This window comes from Microcebus murinus, chromosome 12 (genome assembly GCF_040939455.1).
Source record: "Microcebus murinus isolate Inina chromosome 12, M.murinus_Inina_mat1.0, whole genome shotgun sequence".
NCBI lineage: Eukaryota > Metazoa > Chordata > Mammalia > Primates > Cheirogaleidae > Microcebus > Microcebus murinus.
The window spans coordinates 64782004-64802707 of record NC_134115.1 but is presented as its reverse complement, the minus strand read 5'-3'; the positions used below and the strand labels follow the sequence as shown (position 1 = coordinate 64802707).

General features: G+C 36.5%; 1 protein-coding gene across 1 annotated transcript in view; it reads left to right on the top strand.

Moving 5' to 3' along the window:
* GRIN3A (glutamate ionotropic receptor NMDA type subunit 3A) overlaps positions 1-20704 on the top strand; it is a 154403-nt gene that overhangs the window by 32775 nt on the left and 100924 nt on the right. The window contains exon 2 of the mRNA XM_012768941.2: positions 11553-12157. Within this exon, the coding sequence (XP_012624395.2) occupies positions 11553-12157 (605 nt within the window). The remainder of the gene's footprint in view (positions 1-11552; positions 12158-20704) is intronic.

Genomic DNA, 20704 nt, shown 5'->3' with positions numbered 1-20704 from the left:
CAGTCCTACAATCTCCATCATGGTAAGTGCCCTATACAGGTGTACCATATTTTTAGCCTTTTTACCACATTATTACTATACCTTTTCTATATTTAAATGTTTAGATACATGAGTAATTACCATTGTGTTACAATTGCCTACAGTCTTTAATACAGTAACATGCTGTACAGGTGTATAGCCTAGGAACAATAAACTATACCATATAACCTAGGTATGTAGTAGGTTCTACCATCTAGATTTCTGAAAAGATACTCTTTGGTGTTTGCAAAATGATGAAATCGCCTATCAAAGCCTTTCTTAGAAGGTATCCCTGTTGTTAAGAGATGCATGACTATAGTAAGGACCTCTCAAGGTCTCTGCTTTCTTTGTGGTTCTGAGCCCTCTGGACTGACTTAAGAAACATAATAGTCTTTAGACCATTTTAAAGCCCAAAACCTTTTAGTGTAATATGCAAGAGTTTCAAAGAAAATAATGCAAATGGGTGTGAAATAATGCTTACAAAACGAATATATTGGATAGAAAATAATTTCCAGGATCCATAAAGTAAATCACATGTAAACCCAGAAAACTCATTTGATTTGATTCTGTTTTACATTAAACATATTGCTAATTAATATTTCTGTGCTCACAAGACATGATGATTGTATATGTTTGACATAATAGAGAAGAAAAGCTAGTAAATTCATAAATCAGTAGTACTCTTCCTGTCTTTCTTATAAAGGGCAATTATCTGTGGCTTAAGCACTATAGAGAGGTGTTAAAGTGTACAAATTTTAGCTGAGCCTGAAACTTTCCTTCAAAATTTTGGAGATAAAAGTAAGCATAAGTATACACTTAGACATATTAAAATTTAGTCATATTCACTAAAGATTATATTGAAGACAGACCATTTAAATTAAACAAATTATTAACCTTTGTAAAAGAAAGAGAAATGCCTCTAATTCACTTCTACCCCTTAATTTGTGGTGTTCTATAAACTGTACAGGAGTTTGAAGTAAGTGAGTTTTAAGTTGCCTTCCAAACCAAATGACAAAATCTTAAGGCACTAATTGGCTTCTGGTGGATTGTTCAAACTTAACATTTCTGCCCTGTCTGATTATATTAGGTTTGAGTGGATATGGGAATGATTTGACAAGTGAGTTCACTGCAGAGCCAGATGAAACTCAAACCTTAAATTTGAAAACTAGCCAACCCAGCCTTTTTTCATTTCATATTTCATGAAAATGCTCACATAGACCTTCCTGAAAGAACACAGACCTGTTTATTCAGGATTCATTGTCCTGGTCCTGAGGTTACCAGAACTGCTTAAAGAGCCTTTGAGTTTGATCACTAATTCATAGGAAAATACTGCCTCTGTCACCAAAGACCTTAAGAACTAAATTCAACATTTCCAATGTCTTCTTACTTTCAACCAGGATTTGAAAGGTACAAAGAATTAATTATACGAATGTATTCCTAGCGATGCAAGTGAAATAAAATGTCATTGCAGCAAAGCTTAATCATAATTAGTAGATCACAGTTTTGAAATAAGATGTTAAAATGGAAATGCACTGAGATACTGCTTAATGGCATGCTAGTACTATTTAATACCATTTCTAGTATTGAACTGGTCAATGTCAGGTAGCAAGCAATGAATGTAAATCAATAAAAAATTTTGAATTCTGAAATGAAATCAGAAGCCCTTATACTACTAAGCAGATTTAATAATTATGAAATTAATTTGGAGTGATAAATCAATATGTATAAAAGGTGTATTACATCACAATTACTTTAACCATGGTTTAAATATACAAAGCATGTCCTTATATCAATTTTAAAAATGGCTTAAGAGAAAAAGTTTATGTCAACTGTGGTATCAGTTCTAGAGGGTCTTTAAAATAGAAATAATCAGAATTTAGCTGAGTTTTCATTCTTAATGCAATAAAGCAAATTAGTAATGTGACATAAGCTCTCTTTATAATGGTTTCAGGCTGCATTGACATAAAGTAACCAAATTTCTGTAGGAAATTTAAAGTGCATACTACACAGTTTAATTATCTGGTGCATATTTCAATAGTTCCCATTATAAGAAAATATGCTCAAGTTTGTCACCAAAAATGTCTATAACAATAGTCTGAATGTTTGATAAATTTTAATTATCTTGTAAATTATCTGCCTGTGTATGTTCTTTCAAATGTTACTGAATTTAACCAAAACCTAGGTGTTGAAATAGGAACTAATCAATCCTAAAGCAACATCTTTATTCCAAAAGTTCTTAAAATTTAATAAATAATCTTGCTGTTTATAAAATAAAGATGAAAAGGTTGACATAGAATTTGAAAATTATATCCCATAGCAGAAATGCCTCTTGACCTCTCTCTTACCCCTAGCTAGGTTACTGATTCCACCATCCCTACAGTCCAAGAAACAGATATGTAAATGCTTATGCCTTCTATTTCTATGGTGCTCTCCACTTCATCAAGCATGTCCAAATGCATAATATCATGTGATCCCCACATTGCCCTGAAGTAGTTGGTTGACAATTTTATTCCTCTGTCATAGTTGAAAAAATGGAAATCTAAAGTTCCCCAGAAGAGTCCTAATCTCAAAACCAGTCCTTGCCCTCCGCAATGCTGCGAAAGCTGATCCATTTTGCCCATAGGATGGTCCTCGATATATTTTACTCTTAATTGAGACAAAATTGTAACATGCTGGTTATGCTCTCTCTTTAGCTCAAAACATATTAAAAAGAACTGCAAGGGATTAATGAAGGTAAGCACACTGACATAGCAAAAAGGGATAGTAGATACCTAACACCGGCACAAAAGAGAGAAAATTCATTTTCCAGAGAGGCTCAAGAGCTCCAGCATTGCCACAAGCTCAGCTCCACTTTCGCACTCAACACGGAGACCAGCCACATCTGTAGCCCCTGAGCACATTATGATATTGACAGCCAGGCACAATGACTGGTGTTGACATCAGGATACCGTGAGTCATCAGGAAAGGATCAACTATGCCAGCACAAGGAAGTACGCCAATTAATATTAACAATAGTTATAATAAGGCTAATATATACCAAACACTTCCTGTATTTCAGGCACGTGGGGAGCTTCCCTGATTGTCAGACTCTACCTTCTTCCAGCCTCCTTGTCTCTTCTCACTCTTCTATAGTCCTTGACTTCCATGTGCAGACTTGGTCTTGCCCCAGAAACCAGGGCTAGTCCAGGCAGGGGCCAGGAGATCTATGAAGATATTTGCCTTATAATCTAAAATTCAAAATCCAAATCACCATTCCTTTTAGTCTGACTGTGGCTTTGGGCCCTATTTCTCGCCTACTAATTCCTTATTCCTGATCTATCCCTCAAACTGTATCATCATGCTGATAATACTACTCTCTACCTTTTGAAATCCTGAAGGAAAATACATATTGATCATTTTCACCACTGTAGCCTCAGCATCAGTACCCAGCAACTGGCACAAAATAGGTGATAAAGTGTTTGTTAAATAAACTGAGTGCACCACCACGCTAGCCCTTGTGTGTCAGGTCTCTTCGTATAACCTTCCTAATCTCAGCAGCACAGTCACCATCACTGTAAACTTCTACTTGCTGGGCAGGTACTATGTTCTGATGCTTTGGATACATGACACTGTTTAGTCCTCGCAAACTCTGTAAGGTAGGTAGTATCATTTTCATTGCACAGAAATAGAAAATGAATCTCTGTGAGGCTAATGGATTTTCACAGTCGCGCACACACACAACTGATAAATGGTAGAGCAACAATTCAAATGAACATTGAGAGACTCTAAATAAAGCCACCCTGTTCTCTCTTCTAGACTCTCCTGAAAATTGAAGTGACTTTCTGAACCCCAGACCAAGGTTTTAGACTTTGTTATTTATTGATAGTATTTCCTGATATGCCCACATTTCCAGTGACTACCTATCCCTCCATCACCCTTTCCTGTGTTGAGATATCTTTCCTAAACTGCCTACTTTCCCCAGTTACCAAATGACTAAATATCTTCTGGAGCCACACCCTCTTGATCAAAGCCGTCCCATCCCCAAGTATGCCAGTGGCAGCTGTTAGACCCCAGAGGCTGCATTTGGGTGGGGTATAATTTACATAAGTGGGCTGAGAGAATAGGACCCGGAGACTGACAGTCAAAGGCTTTCAGGATTAACAAGGGTTAGGTGAGAGAAACAAAGTGTAACCATCCAGAACAAAAGGTAGAGGTGGGGTAGAATATAGAATGAGTGGAATTTCAATAATTAGGTGGAATTAGAATGGAAAAAAAACTACGATGAAGATCCCAGTGCAGGAAGCTTGAGTGATTGCCACTAACCAACCTATTATGCCCCAACATTTCTTTCTATAAATTTGCCTGGGGCTCGGGTGGTTTGAGTTGACTCAAGGGTACAGTCTCATGCTCCTGCTATTTCTTCTGCCTGAAAACATGCATATTTGTATCCATGGCCTGGCATATGATGGTCTTTCAACACATGTTTTGTTGTATGACTAAATCAGCCAGTTTTCTTTGAATACAGTAGAGTTGTGCATGCCAAACTTTTTCCTAACTGGGACTGAGCCAGTCTACCAGTGTCTGCTCTATTCCAAGAGGTGGGCCCCATTCTAGATCTCCACACCCCTCAGATTTCCCACACTGCTGCAGTGAAAGAGACCACACCCAGCATGATCAGCAATAATTATGCCAACTGCACCATGCATCAATAGTCCTGCCTTCTGAAGCATTTATTGTATTGATTGTACTACTCTGTTATGTGTTGTACTACATATTAGACACTCAAAAATCCTGAGGGATGTGTCCTAAGATCTTTGTTGACATGTCCATACATAATGGCTGAACACCATTATATAGTTTCAACCATGAAATTCAGTAGAATCTAATTGAAAAATTTGAGCTTTTCTAAACTTTCTTATTTTACCAAGCACAAAACTGATGTCATTAATTATGCAACTATCTTTGTTGTTAATGAATAGATATAAGTTTTATCACTTCACAAGAGTTGCTATACATAGGGAGGATGAGGGAAGACAATAGCTCGGAAGCTATGTGCCCATGTTGGCTCCCCAAAAAGGTTGTACCCAGTGGTCCCCAACCTTTCTAACACCAGGGACCAGTTTCATGGAAGCCAGTTTTTCCTCAGGAGTGGGGGGGGGTTGCCACCTCAGCTCTGGCTCAGATCATCAGGCATTGGATTCTCATGGAGAGCGCAACCTGGCTCCCTCACATGGGCAGTCTGCAGAGGGGTTCAGGCTCCTGTGAGGTTCTGATGCCACCACAGATCTGATGAAGGGGTTCTGGCGGTGATGGCAGCTATGGGGAGCAGCTGTGGGTACAGGTGGGGCTTCCTGCTGCTCACCCTCTTTTGTGAGTCTCCAGTTCCTGGCCAGCAGAAGAGGACCAGTGCTGGTCCATGGCCGGAGGGTTGGGGATCCCAATTCTAACCCATGCCTTAAAACATCTTAAAAGTAACTTCATTTCACAGGCCTTTAGGATTACTTGCAAAGAAATGAAACTGTAATTATTAAACCTACAAATGTCAAGGGTCTACTTCACATGTTGTTATTATCAATTAGAGGGAGCAGTATAGAGTAGTGGTGAAAAGCACAGCCTCTCAAGTCTGACAAATTGGGTTTTGAATCCAGGCTCCATTTCTTAGTAGCTGTGCCACCTTGGGAAAATTACTCACTCTTTCTGAGCCTCAATCTCATCATCTGGTAAAGGAGGCTGATCATTGTAGTCACCTCCATAAAGCTGTTGTAAGGATGAAATAAAACAATATGCCTAATGCACTAGAGGCATCAGTAGGTATTAGCTTTTCACTTGCATAATTATTATTAAATTACAATTTCTGGGCAGGGATTATGCCTTATGTTTGCCTGCATCCTTAATACAACTATAAAAACAGTTAATTTATTTAAAAGCCTGGGCTTCTAAAGGAATCACCTTTAATTTTCAGAATAAAAGACTTCTATATAATGTAGGTCAAATGAGGTATGAGCTAATGAGAAACAGAAAACCTCCTGCAGCCTCTTTGGCTGAGGAGAAGTGATAGCAGTGTAGAAAGCCTCTTCTCAGCTTCTCCAATGTGTGCAGTAATCAATCAGCAGACTGATGAAAGGAAGGGAATTTCATCCCCATTAAAAGTAGTGGAAATATTATGCTTACTTGAGCTTTCCAAGCTTCCACCTAGCTCATTTGGGTCTGATTGCACAGGAATGAGTTCAGAGAATTTTATTTTTTTCTCTGCTCTTAAAGTAACCTCAGCCTGGTAGCCTATGTTCTTCTGTCAGGGACTATCTCTAAGCTCTCTGGCAAGCTCTTTACCATGGTCAATCTTGTTTTTGAAAGCTTTACTGATCTAGAAAGTAGCTGAATCTGTGCTATCTAGGAGAACAAAGATTGATGAGGAATCTCCAGAAGTTGTCACCAAAAATTCTTTAACGTGTAAAGCGGCACTGGAACTTGTTGCCACAAAAAGAGTTTTTGAAGGTGGGAGCAGAGGGGCCTCTGTGAATATTTACTAGTACCTCCCACATAAATAGCCTCTCCTAACATGAGATGGAACTTCTGTTTTCCTGCTAAGAAGTTGGTGCAATTGTTATTTTTATATATACCTATTGCTGAGACTGGAAAACAAGAGAAAGGAAAAAGAACAGCAGCAAAGAAAAATATTGTATTGCAATCGCTTCAGCAAACACTTCTAACACGATGACTAAACTCTACAAGCGTAACAGCTGCCGCTCACTGGGCCCTCACTGCACCAGGCCCTTCCATGCATTATCACATTCTTACATTTAATTATCATAATGAATCTACAAAGTAGGAAGTAGCACTGTCCTCATTTTGGAGATGAGGAATATATGACTCAGAAATACTAAATGACTTGTAGAAGGGCACACAGCTCATCAATGATGGAACCAGACTTTAAGCATATATTGCCCTGACCACTAAGTCCTAACCACTATACTGCTTCTGCTTACTGAAGAAGACAGTAGCCCCATCAGCAAGCACAGCTTGGGACTTAAGTAAAAACATCACAGACACTACTGAAAAGGACAATGCAGAATCAAACAGAGGGAATACAGAAGCAAGTGGTAGCTCCAAGCATTCATCTGCGACTAGACAGATAGTACCTGGTAAAAGAAGAATGAATGGTCAAATGAGACCACATTTTTAGTTAAATGTGTATGCTTTTATGAATCATTACATCTGTTTACCTATGTGGTGATCAATTGTTTCAAATACATCTCATTTTTTCTAAAGACCCAATTCGAGAGTGCTTGTACTGTACAAATACTTGCACTTGCCTAGTCCTACTAATAATAATTACTAAATGAATATTTCCTAGGATGCTCTCCTCCCTCTCCTAGTCTTGCCACACCTTATTGGTTTCAATTACAGTAATTTTTATAATTTATAGGTATATGAAGTGTTTATTTGTCCAGTTACTTACATATTGTCTATCTCTCACCCATTATATAGGCAACAAGAAATACCTTGTAGAAGACATGGCTCATAGTAGGAGATTAAAATTATTTTTCTAGATTGAATGAGACTGTTCAGTGAAGAATTCTATTTCCTTATTGACTAGTAAATATTCTTTCTATTTTGGGAACATTAACTCTTTGCCTGCCAAATTTGTTGCACATATTCTCTTGTTTTTCATGTTCCTTTTTTATTTATGATAGGTATTCAAAGCTAGAAATAAGGTGTGTTGTGATATTTAGCTTAATCTTTTCATCATTATCATTTCTTCTTATCATTGTATTTACCTATTTGATCTTTTAAGGATTTGATACATTTTTAATTCTTAGATGGTCTGGAATTTATTCTTAATATATGATATAATTAGGAATTTAGCTCTTATTTTTGTAAATAATCTTCTCAAATCCTAATCTCATATTTTTTTCCATTTTTTTCTGATTTTTAATGTATATTAATACTTTTGTTCTATTTATTTATCTTGTTAGTACTTCCCTATTTTAATTATTATTGCTTTATAAAAACTACATTTTTAACGTGATCTAATATCCTCTAAAGCAAGGCCTAGCACTTTTTTTTTCCAATTTTTTTAGCATTCTTGCCTGATTTTCTTTATGTGAAACTTTAATATTTTAGTAGTTATAAATACACTCTGACCCACAGCAGGTTAACCAATCTTCTCCCACACCATTGAATGATCCTCTGACACTTTGAACCAAATTGCTGGTGACTGATCTCCCTCTCTAGCTCTGCACTTGCCTCAGGATTTCACTCCGTGAGTGCATGGCAGCGTGGACATTCCCCGTCCAGACTTCATGCCCTCTGCTTTGGGGAATTTCAGCCTCTAAACTAGTGTAGAAGCAAATGATGATGAAATAAAACCCCAAAAATCAATATAGTGGAGTAGAATGTCATCTTCAATAGAAATGAAGATTCGATTCAAAGTGTAGGAAAATTACATTTGGAAATCTTCTAAATTACCTGTTTGGTTTAACATATATCACTTTGTGTATACAATATGTATAATAATATGTAAATATTATAGTACATAACATATATAATATATAAAATATTAATATAATAAATAATACACTCATTTAGAGGAGTGATAATTGTCAGTCCTATTTAAATTCATATTTTCTCTCCCTCTACCTTCATCTTCTGAACCTGTTGGTTTTAAAATATATAAATTGAATATACTTATGAGAAGCCAGAAGCTACCTTTAGGATATTATCTCCTGGGTTTTGACATCTTTCTCTCTTTTGCCTCTCATATTTTATCACTAAATTCTTTTTAATTTTAAAAAATCTTTTCCCATCGCCCTCCCTACTATTACCAACAGTAGCTTCCAGTTCAAACACTGAGCACCCAACCATGATCCTGGAAGGCTTTTCTCCCCCTCCCTGCTGAATGTTTCCCAAAAGTGACCCTTCCAAAGCTCTGTTTTCAGCATTACAAGCCTTGCTCAAAAGCTGAATTCCAAAGAACAAAAGACAAATTTCACTCTATCTGCATGGTAGACAGAGGCTTCCTGCTTCTTGAGTTTTCTGTCATTAGATCTGATTTAAGAGACAAACAATGTGGAAATTATTTTTTAAATCTTTATATCTTCTTTCAGGCCATGGGTCTGCTCTTTTGCAAACAGCAAATCATATGTAAGACACACATATTTTGATGCTCAGTAAGTCTAATTTTTGCCTCAGATTTTAACAAAAGTTTTACCATCAGGCATAAATTTTAGTGTTAGAAGACTTTATATAGTTGTGAGGGTGCCTCTGCCATTATAAAGGGAGAAACTGGAAGACACTGCATCTAGGGCCACTGAATAAATAATATATCATTAGATGCTTCTAAACTATTATTTAATAAGTATTTGAAGAATTGTGTCTCTTAAGGCTGTGAAAAGATTAACTTCAACATCTGGAATTTCTCAGCGGGATTGTTCATAGGGATGAATGTAATTAGATGAATTAATCATTGCCCATTGGTGGGGGGGAGGGGTCTTCACTTCACTCTCCTGTCTCTCTCACACCAAACACATTTGTTTCTCTGTCTGGTGCTAAATGCTCACTATGATTAGCTAATTTAACTTCTTATTAAGCCATGGGAGAACAATCTCATCCCTGCCTCCTAAGCCATACTATTGATTTTGAAATTTGTCCTATGGGTGACTTAGAGATTATGGTGCATGAGAATAATATTGTTATATTTGTGTTTTAGAAAGAAAACTGGCAACAGAATAGGGAGCTGAAGCCAAGAAAACAGTTGGGAATAATTTGTTCCTGCCAGCTAAATATAGAGCTTGCCTTCCATTGCTCTTTGCTTCTAGAAGAGGGTTAAGACAGAGGAGGAAATTAAAAAAAAAGAAAAAGAAAAGAAAGGAAGGAAGAAAGCTGAAAGAGGACGACAGAAAGAACTCTCTGGAACAATTTATATAAATCAAAAGGAGGAGTGAGGACGTGAAGCTTCCATTCCTCTCACCTCAAGGTCCTGCCTGGTATCTCAACCCTAGAAACCAAAAGCTACTACAGGAGACTATCTCCTGGGTTTTGACATCTTTCTCTCTTTTGCCTCTCACATCTTATCACTAAATTCTTTTTAATTTAACAAAACTTTTCTCATCATCCTCCCTATCATTATCAACACTAGCTTCCAGTTCAAACACCGAGCATCTAATCTAATCAGTATCCTGGAAGGCTTTTCTCCTCCTCCCTGTTGAATGCTTCCCATAAGTGACTCTTCCAAAGCTCTGTTTTTATCATTACAAGCCTTGCTCAAAAGCTGAATTTGGAAGAACAAAAGACAAATTCTCAGAATAAATTTTAAGACTCCATCCTACCTACTACCCAGAGTGCTCTCATTTCCAACCTGCAGTCACAGTTTTCCTCCTGCAGACCTCCTTAGAATCCTTTTTTTTTTTTAAATTCTACACATATCAAAATCCTTTCAATCCTTCAAAGAGTTCAAAATTCAGCTCAAATCCTATTTCTTGTTACAAATTTTTTTGGTAGGTAGGGACAAGCCACACTTTTTTCATTTAATACAAGGACTTGAAATTTTTACCAAGAAAGCCCTCTTCATTTCTCAATGCATATTATTGATTTGAATTTTGGCAGGCTCTCAAAAATAGCCCAGTAGTTCCCAATAAAAATATATTGAGTTCAATTTCATCAATATTTATTGTGTACCTAACATATGTGAGGTATTGTGCTAAACATTCTCAGGATACCAGTATTAAATGATAAATATGCCAAATGTCTGCCCTTGGGAACAACAATTAAAAAATTTATTCATTGAAAGAGTATTTCCATTTCACCTATATTATTAACAATTTGCAACTTTTCAAATAAGAAACTCTTCCTCTGTTGAGTTCCATAAGTTGATGAAATTGTGATGGAAGTTAACATAAATGTTAAGTGGCACACATTTCACTTTTCACAGCAAGAATCCAGGCTCAGCAGACACAGAATGTAATCAAGCCTTTAACATTGGACTTTACACTTAATTTTGATGTACAGATTGCTAATTATTCTCTATATATTAACAGTACCTTCCTCCTGAGGTCAGAAGTTTAGGAAACTGGGATGCTGCCATCTTCCATACCACCCTTACACAAGCACCTGCACTGTGTTAAGATTTCTCTGCTACTAATTTTTAAATAAAGCAAAAGAAATTTCTTTTAATTATTTCACCTGAGAGGAAAGTTTAACAAGTGAGTTGTTAAAAGCGATACTAAGAAATGGATCCATAAAGGAAACTGTCTATCAGGAAGTAGACAAACCTGACCAAATGTATGACTGTGTCACCCCTGATACTTACACCAAGAACCATGTGTCCTCTGGTACTCTTAGCAAAATTATTAGGAAATCAACTGTAGGGAATTAATAGTTCCATTAGACAGGAAGCATAGTTTTCCAAAGTATGGAAATGTTATCCCAGAGGTATTTCAATATCACAGGGAAAAATAAAGGATTAAGCCTTATAAGAAAGCAAATATATATCCTATGTTATATATTGTCTTTGGCCAGTGCTTTCTAATTCTTCTTTTTCATATCTTTAAATACAGAATCCCCTTCACCTACAACTGAGTTTAGAAAATTCATTAAGTTCTGATGCTGATGTCACTGTCTCAATCCTGACCATGAACAACTGGTACAATTTTAGCTTGTTGCTGTGCCAGGAAGACTGGAACATCACCGACTTCCTCCTTCTTACCCAGAACAATGCCAAGTTCCACCTCGGGTCTATCATCAACATCACTGCTAACCTCTCCTCCACCAAGGACCTCTTGAGCTTCCTGCAGGTCCAGCTTGAGAGTTTGAAAAACAGCACACCCACAATGGTGATGTTCGGCTGCAACATGGAAAGTATCCGGCGGATTTTCGAAATTACTACTCAGTTTGGGGTAACACCCCTTGAACTTCGTTGGGTGTTGGGAGATTCCCAGAATGTGGAGGAACTAAGGACAGAAGGTCTGCCCTTAGGGCTCATTGCTCATGGAAAAACAACGCAGTCTGTCTTTGAATACTACGTACAAGATGCTATGGAGCTGGTTGCAAGAGCTGTCGCCACAGCCACCATGATCCAGCCAGAACTTGCTCTCATTCCCAGCACGATGAATTGCATGGAGGTAGAAACTACAAATCTCACTTCAGGACAATATTTGTCAAGGTAGGATACAAAGCCTGGGTTATGTCCCCATTCATAGGGCTGTGGCAGGTAGTAAACTTTCCATATCTATTCCCTTGCAGAAATCTTAACTCTGAGTAGCTTTAAACTCTAATACTAGTTCTTAAAGGATTTCTGGTTACATAAAGCTAGTATCTCATGATCTGTTATCTATAATTTGATCTATAGCCTTTTAAGTGCATGGATAGGCAGAGCACTCAATTCTGCTTTTAAATCTTGACTTAGCCCCTCACTACCTGTTGTGTTCCTGGAAAGTTATTTAAAAGCTCTAAGCTCTATTTTCTAATTAGTAAAATAGAGTGATATTTAATAGCTTGATGTAGTACAATAAAGATACCATGAAATTATATACAAAAAGTATCTAATACCATATTTGGCTCATAATAGATGCACAAAAATATTTCTTTTCTGGCCTACTGCTTTCCATATCAATAGACTTAAACAAATCTCTCTAAATCTATACAGAGAAAAAAATAGTCAAGCAAGAAACGAACTTTTCTTTCTCCTCCCAGGACTTGAAGCTAAAGGCAGTAGGCTAGAGTAGTGGTTAAAGGCATAGACTCTGGAGCCAGACTCTCTGAGCTTGGTGTTCAGCTCTGCCACTTACTACTTGTGTGACTTAATCAAGATCCTTAACTTCTTTGAGCCTTAATTTCCTATATGTAAAATGGATATAACAGTAGACCCTATTACCCTTTCAATTATTATGAACAGACAGATAGAAAATAGAGGGACCAATGGACGGATAGATACAATAGGTGAGTAGACCTAAGAGTTTCACAAGAGTATTATTATTATATATATTTACATGTTTTATTTTCTATATAAGTAATTGTATATGTATATTTTTAATTAAATACCTTTCTGATTCAGTACTTCAATCTGATTCAGAAGGTAGTATGAAAATGCCCATTAAAAATAAAGAATAACCCATCATATGGAAATGGTTTTCATGATCCTTGGAAAAGGGAAATATCATTAACAGATATTTTATAGGGGTTTAAATTTTCTTCTGGAAAAGGCCCACCTTAAGTCAGAGAGGGTTAGAGGATTATTGCCATCACAAAGATGAAGGTTTACCTGTAGACGAGGCCCCATTTTTAGTCCTCTTGGAACAATGATGTCTGACTATATTAAGGAATACAAGGCAACCTCATAGTGTCTTACATTTAAAAAAAAAGACATGAATATTTGATAAAAGTTCAGGGGATCCTAAGAATTTTACATTTAACATTTAATTCTACATATATGGATTGAACACCTACTATGTAAAAGGCAATGTGCTAAATGTCATATAGATGGACAGAGTTAAAGACCAAGAGCAGCCTATAAATTCCTTAAAGAATGTTAATAATTCAAATTTATTTATTAGAAATTTATTAATAAAATTAGATGTTCTATCATTTGAACTTTTCAATTTTCCCATATTGTATCTGAATTTCCACAAGATTAAAGTCTACACATATTTTATTTCACAGCCACTATCCAGATTTAATCCACTATTTGTGAACTACCATGCAATTGAGGCTCAGGATTTTATCTCAGATAGGAAACAGTCTCCTTCACAACAAATATTTAAGCAAAGCTTTGATTTATCATTTCAAATAGTCATTATTTTGTAAGGACAGTCTTAAACAGCAGACAGGAAAAACCACTTATGAAAACTACATTGAGTTATTTAGCATCTTTCTGTCTCATGTAAAATGGAGGGCATAAGAAAAATGATTCTGTTTGGATCCTAAAAACGTTTAGAAACTACAGGGAGGAATATTTGTTGACTTCGGTTGTATGTACTTTAGGGTCTCATTTTATCAAGATCAAACTGGTCTTTCTGGCTCCTGAAAGTTTAATTTATATTAAAATTATGTGCCTCCTTCCGCAAGGGTCCCATGACATTTTGTACATAAAATTCTATGGTGGTACTTAGCCCATTCCATCATCATTATTTGCCTATTTGTCTGACTTCTGAGCTAGAATATAAATTCTATTAAGCGGAAACACTATTATTCAGCCTAGTCCAATGCCTAGCATATAGCAAACACTTAATGGATATTTATTGAAATTGACATAGCAAGAAAGAAAGGCAACTTTCTATTATATTTACATCCTCCATCATCTGCTGCTATAGAAGAAAATGGCTGGTTGGTAGATAAATATTATCTAAATTAAAAACATGCTAGTTTTTTAAACTTAAAATTTCCTAGATACTTACTGACTGGTTTGCATCTTATTTTCTTTTCCTTCCTCTTCCTTTTTTTCTTTTCTTTTTTTTTTTTTTTTTTTTCGGTGGGATGTTAAGTTAGTAGATAGCCTCTGCCCTCATGGCTGTTTATTCCATAAACTTGGAAGGTTGTAAAAGAAGAGTGTGAGGTTTGGAGCCCAGCAGTAATTCACAGTGTGTAATGGTCAATGAAAATATTTTCACCCCTATGGATAAGTTTGAAATGAACTCAAAGAACTTCAGAAAATATGCCTAGGACTTATCATTATTATTATTATTATTATTGGCAGGGTCTTGCTCTGTCTTCCAGATTAGAGTACAGTGGCAGGATTATAGCTCACTATAGCCTCAAATTTCTGGGCTCAAGCAATCCTCCTTCATCAGCCTCCCTAATAGCTGGGACTACAGCTGTACAACACCACACTTGGCTAATATTTCTTATTTTTTTTATAGATACAGTGTCTCGATATGTTTCCCATGCTGGTCTCAAACTCCTGGATTCAAGCTATCCTCCTGCTTTAACCTCCCAAAGTGTTGGGATTACAGGCAGCAGCTACTATACCCACAAATATGCCTAGGACTCCTGAAACTCCTGAGGGTTACAGGCAAAGAGAAAGTTTGAAAGTGTTCAGGAAAGGGTCAAGGGAAGTAGGCAAAGCCCTGGAAGGAGTCTTTATAATGAATAACTGAAAAGTTGCCTTAAGCCATAAAACATCTGTGGATTTTTCATCATCTTTATTTATTTTGTTTAATGCAGTCTTTTAGAAAGTTATTCTCAGTCCATAAGTCACATCTGCATACAGTAATTTACTTAATTGTTCCTAAATTTTATAAGGCTGACCCTACTTCCTCACTGCATAATGAAAGTCAGGAAGATAATGAGCCATGAATAGCGGGGTGTCAGAGTTATGCAAGCTTTCATTCCTCACACAGTCATTTTCAGTTTGTGCAGACAGAATTGTTAACATCTTAAAATGTTAATGAAATCACCAAAAACATGGCATTTTCAGCTTGGCTTTTAGACTAGAAAAATCATTTCTCATGGCAGACTACATAGATATAATTACAGGGATAAGAGCTTTTATTCTTGCTAGGTCCTCACATGCCAGAGTAAATGTCCATCATAACTAAATGTAGAAAAAAAAATTGGGGGAACAAGTTTATAGCATGATCAATTTGTTTACAAGTTGTTTTATTAAATGTCAATTGTTTGGAGCAATTATAAGTGGTATATTATTTTAGTAACACCTCCCTAAGTACATATGCATGGGTGATTTTGTCCAGCCAATAACCCTTTGTTGAACCAGGGTGAGGTAGACAAAAGAAGACTTGAATTCTGCCATTTGGAGCTGACAGTCTAGTCCAGGAGGTCAAAAGTAAGTAAATAGCTATAAAACAATGGGATATATGATTTTTAAGAATAGGGATATATTCAGATACAGAGAGAAGGAAATAATTAACTCTTGAGATTTGGTAATGAAGGAAAAACACTGGAGTTGGATCTCAATAAATGAATAGGGCTTCTCAGGTTTGGAACAAATTCATAGGCAGTGGAAATGGCATATGCAAATTCACCAAGATCTGAAAGAGAAATTTAACACGGTTGGAGCATTAAATGCATATGAAGAGGATTTGAGATGATTCTGGAAAAGTCATTAATTTAATAATATACCACACAGGGCTTTTATGCCAAGCTAAGGAGTTTGCATTTTATATGCATCAAGGATGTCAGCTGAATGGCAGAACATTGGCCATGACATATTTACAAAATCATAATCCTGTAACAAATTAACCAAATAAAGTAATATAGTATAAAAGCCTTCCAAGTAATTTTTAAAAGCCATTAGAATATAAAAGTTTTTATTTATTTTTCAAAATTGGTTTTAGCCTTGCCCACATTTACTCCTTGCTGCATTGTGAACACTGAAATCTGGCGAAAGTGAATAGGATTTTGAGGATCTACCTGCTGTTCCTGGGATTAGGATTTGCACATGCTTATCTGAAGGCCCTAAGTGCTAATGAATTCATTGTTTCTAGAGAAAGAGCTCCCTGGTTGAGTTAGTCATAGTCTGGTCAAGGGCATTTATCCTTTTATTAAGAATTCCAAAAGTCTAGACACTGACAGACACCTTGTTCTTGCACTGAAAAGTCCCTGATTCTTTGACTAATTAACCACAGTCCTGATAGTTTATTCTAGCTACTAAGTAAGCTGTAGAATAATCTTGCCTTTTTTCTTTGAATAGTTTCTACAGTTCTGTTCTGTATCTCATGAGAATTATATTAAGTAGGCAGTGATTAATTTATGCATGCATTCACAAATATTTGTTGAAGTTTATGAATATTAGGTTAAGCTTTTGGCTGGAAACACAAAAAATAGAGGACAAGGGGCCTTGTTCTTATGAAGCTTATAGCCCCCTTCTTCTGTTCTTTCACCAGAAGAGGATATACTCATCTAATTATTAATAGTTTTATCCATTTTCATTGACTTGGCTGTTTGGCTATTATTCTTCATTGGGACAACATCCATTCTACCAGTGATTATCCTCTGGCACTTGTTGGCATTTCTAGGCACCCCCTCAGTTGACCCAGAAGCAGGGTCTAACATGTTAGAGACTCTCTCCTCCAAGCTATGTTCATCTTTATGCTTACATGGTCAAACAACACCAATAATCACTGGCCTTTTATTAATAATATTCAGTAAATGTTTTAATTATTGATTCTGCACATATTATTAAGAACTTATAATGTGCCAGGTATCATAAGGCACTAGGAAATCTTCAGGAAAAAAGATTAAGACAACCATTCAAACAATCTAACATATAAATTAATTATGATCCCCAATTCATTCCTGGACATTAGAAGAGTTCCAGAAGAACTTGGGCCAGCATGCTATAATTCTAATTTTGAAGATTCCTGTCTACCATCACCATAATTTAGTGGCATTGTGACCAAAGCAAAATTATTTAAACTCTATAAACTTTAATTTCCTTAACTATAAGGATATCTATCTCAAAAAATTAGTATGCCTAAGTAATATGCTTTAAGATCATTCAGCTAGTACCTTGTGGAGGAAGATTTAAATCAGTTCATCTAAATCCACATTCTGGGCTCTTTTGGAATTAATATAAATCTTCCTTAATTGGGATCCTGTTACTTTGTAATTTATTATTCTTTCAACAAAAGGGTATATAAATCAGCAGGCATGATTACCCATGTATAAGCATTCTCACTCTAAGGAACTACCAAGCCAAACTGGTTAGTCTGTATGTTTCAACGTGTATTTAAAAGAAGTGCAGTTGCACTGAACATGGAAGCCAGAGATTGAATGCTGCTTAACGTTGGTTCCCTAGAGCCCCAAGGGGAACACATTGTTTCTGGGTGACCCAGTATACCCAGCTATTTATTACTCCTAGGTTAATTATCTCTGCTAGAGCTACTGAGGAGTTGATACTTCTAGAAAACACATGCCTTGGTGTCATGAATCTTAGGGATCAACATTTAAGGTATATGTCTCCAGATATTTCCAATAGGAACCCCTATCACTAGACTAATTTGGCCAAAATTCTTTTAATTTACCCATCTATCCAGGCCACTTAAGTCATGCAAGGTTGAGTCTGAAATTTTCACTAAGTCATGAAGGGACACTGGAAAATGTGTATTCCCTCAAGACCCTATTTTGATGAATGTGGCTTGAATTTACTTCATCTAAGATCCACCAGGTTTCAAACTGTGGAATTTTTCCAAATTAGGAAAGCGTCCAAGCTTTTATTTGCCTGAGAGGAAATTGTATCCTTTGTTGACTTTTTTCACTTTGTATGCATCTACTGTAAAATTTAAAAATATGCCAAAAAGGTATAAAGCTATAGAGGGTAATACTGCAACTTTAGTCTGAATTCTAGATCTCTTTCTCAGGACCACAGCAATCTCCATACCATGTAACCTTTCGGATGGATGCTTGGCTAGTAAATACCACATAATGTCCCATGGCCACAGCAATGCCAAGGCAATACTGGAAGGGATATCAGCACCTTGGCTAGCGCCAGACCAGCTCCAAAGAGCCAGAATGAATTAAGTTGGGATATTATACAGAGTGACCAGGAACAGTTCAGGGTGTGAGCACAGACCGTAATTGTGGAGAAGAGTCAAGGTTCATACCAAAGAGCAAAAGATAAGGACAAGAACATAGGCATATGGAACAGATAAGACTGTTGTGTAACACATGGGAAAAGAAAACAGAAAAAAGTGCCAGCTTGCCAGTCACAACACATGGAAGCAGGAAAAAAAGAATGGCATGTCCATGTGTCTGATTTCTTGATGTAGTGAGCCCTCTCACACACACTAATAGTAATGCAGCCCCAAATATGTGTTAAATTATGACCCAATCACATAGACTAGTATTTTTCTTCTCTTGGGAAGAAAGTTAAGAAGGGCAGGAGCTCTCCTTCCATCCTACAGGTTTACTTGTAACTAACTAAATTTTGCAGTAATTGGCAAAACATAGACCCAAATGATTCATATATGTGTAGGTATAAATATTTAACATATCATTAAATTTATGTTGCCCATTAACTGATAGAAATCTATTTTCAAAGATGAGCCTTGTATGTTGTTTTAAAAGATGATGTAATCAGTGATTACAGTGTGTGGGGCCGTCTGTTCTGAGAATGAAAATTTAGCAATTTCCAATTCCTATTAAATTCCCTGTCATCAGAAATGTTTCTCATTGAACTAACTTCTATTATATTTTTGGCGAGGCGCAGTGGCTTGCACTTATAATCCCAGTACTTTTGGAGGCCAAGGTGGGAGGATCGCGTGAAGCCAGGAGTTCAAAACCAGCCTGGGTGACATAGGGAAATCATGTCTTTATAATAATAATAATGATAATACTAATTTCGACTTTTGATACTATCCATTATTCAGAAAAAAAATGTATTGGAATTTTAATGCTTCAAACAATCTGTAAATTGCAAATGCAAATGCTTGCTGGCTTATTGAGTCTCATTCGTCTTCTGGCAAAGTAATGAAGAGTTCTTTAAGAGATAACGTGTCTGGTTTGAGCAGAAGACATGTGTTTAATTGCATTTACCCCACGAATATTACTGAGCAGTTACTCTGGCTAGGCACTGTGTTGTGCCTAAGAGTCAAAGATGACTCAGCATGATAGGTGCTTAGATGAATGCTGAAGTTTCTTTCAGATTGACAACTGCAATGTTACGAAGCATAGCAGTAGGAAAGGGAGGATTTGTTCATGCCTAGCAGCAACTCTGTGGAAGATGCTGTTGTCCAAATGTAGAGTTTATCAAAACTCCATGCCTTTGAGGATCTCACAGTCTAAAAAGTCAAAGATGAGGTTAATCAACTGCCAAATACACTTCAGTGTACGAAGGAGGATTAGAGAGGACAGCCAGGGAGTCATTTTACATACAGCTCAAGAAATCATCTATATGTCATGTTTAATTTGGGGAGCTGCCCCATGTATAGGGAACAAAATCAGGCAGAATTGGACCATAGGTAAGCTCTGTGGCTAAAATGGCCAGATCCATGTTATCATAAAAGGAGGCAGATACCACGGGGCTCTGCTTCTGTGAAACAAGCCACAAAGTGAAGCTGAGATAATAAAAACTGGCCACGTGAGTAGAGAAAGGTTCTCCAGGGTTGTAAGAAAAGCAGGAAATGGTAAAAGAGAAATCAAACAAACAAACAAAAAACCTCAAAAGGAAGTAAATAGATGGATTTCAGAGAGCAGAGGGAGGGGAGCTGGAGAGACAACAAAAAATAAATTAAGTAAGTAAGGACGATCAAGAGCCAATTTAAGAAAAGATTTCTTACTCACAAGACAGAATATTGGCTGTTTCCTTTGTACAACGTCCACCAATAGCAAAAGGGGGGCGAGGAGGGGAGGATAAGGGAGAAGAGAAAATTCAGAAAAATAAAATAAGAGAAAGACTATTAAAGAAATAATTAGATAACTGTAGATTAACCCACATACCAGAAAATGCTAAGAATACTGGACGGAAGAGAAATAACCTAGAGCCAGAGGAAGAGATTTAAATGATAATCACTTAAGAAATAAGGAAGTTTAGGGAAAAACCCCGAAACATTAAAAAATATCACATATATGAATTAAAATACAAAGAGGAAATATAAATAGTTAAGAATTCACACACCTGGAGGTCTGTGGAGGTTGTGAAATATCAGAATTGAGTGTAAGATTTGTAAAAGACTATCCCAAGAGAGAATTATTTGGAGCTCTTCAATGGAAAAAGCAGGAAAAAAAACTATATAAGTGTGAGCTTGTGACAAATGCA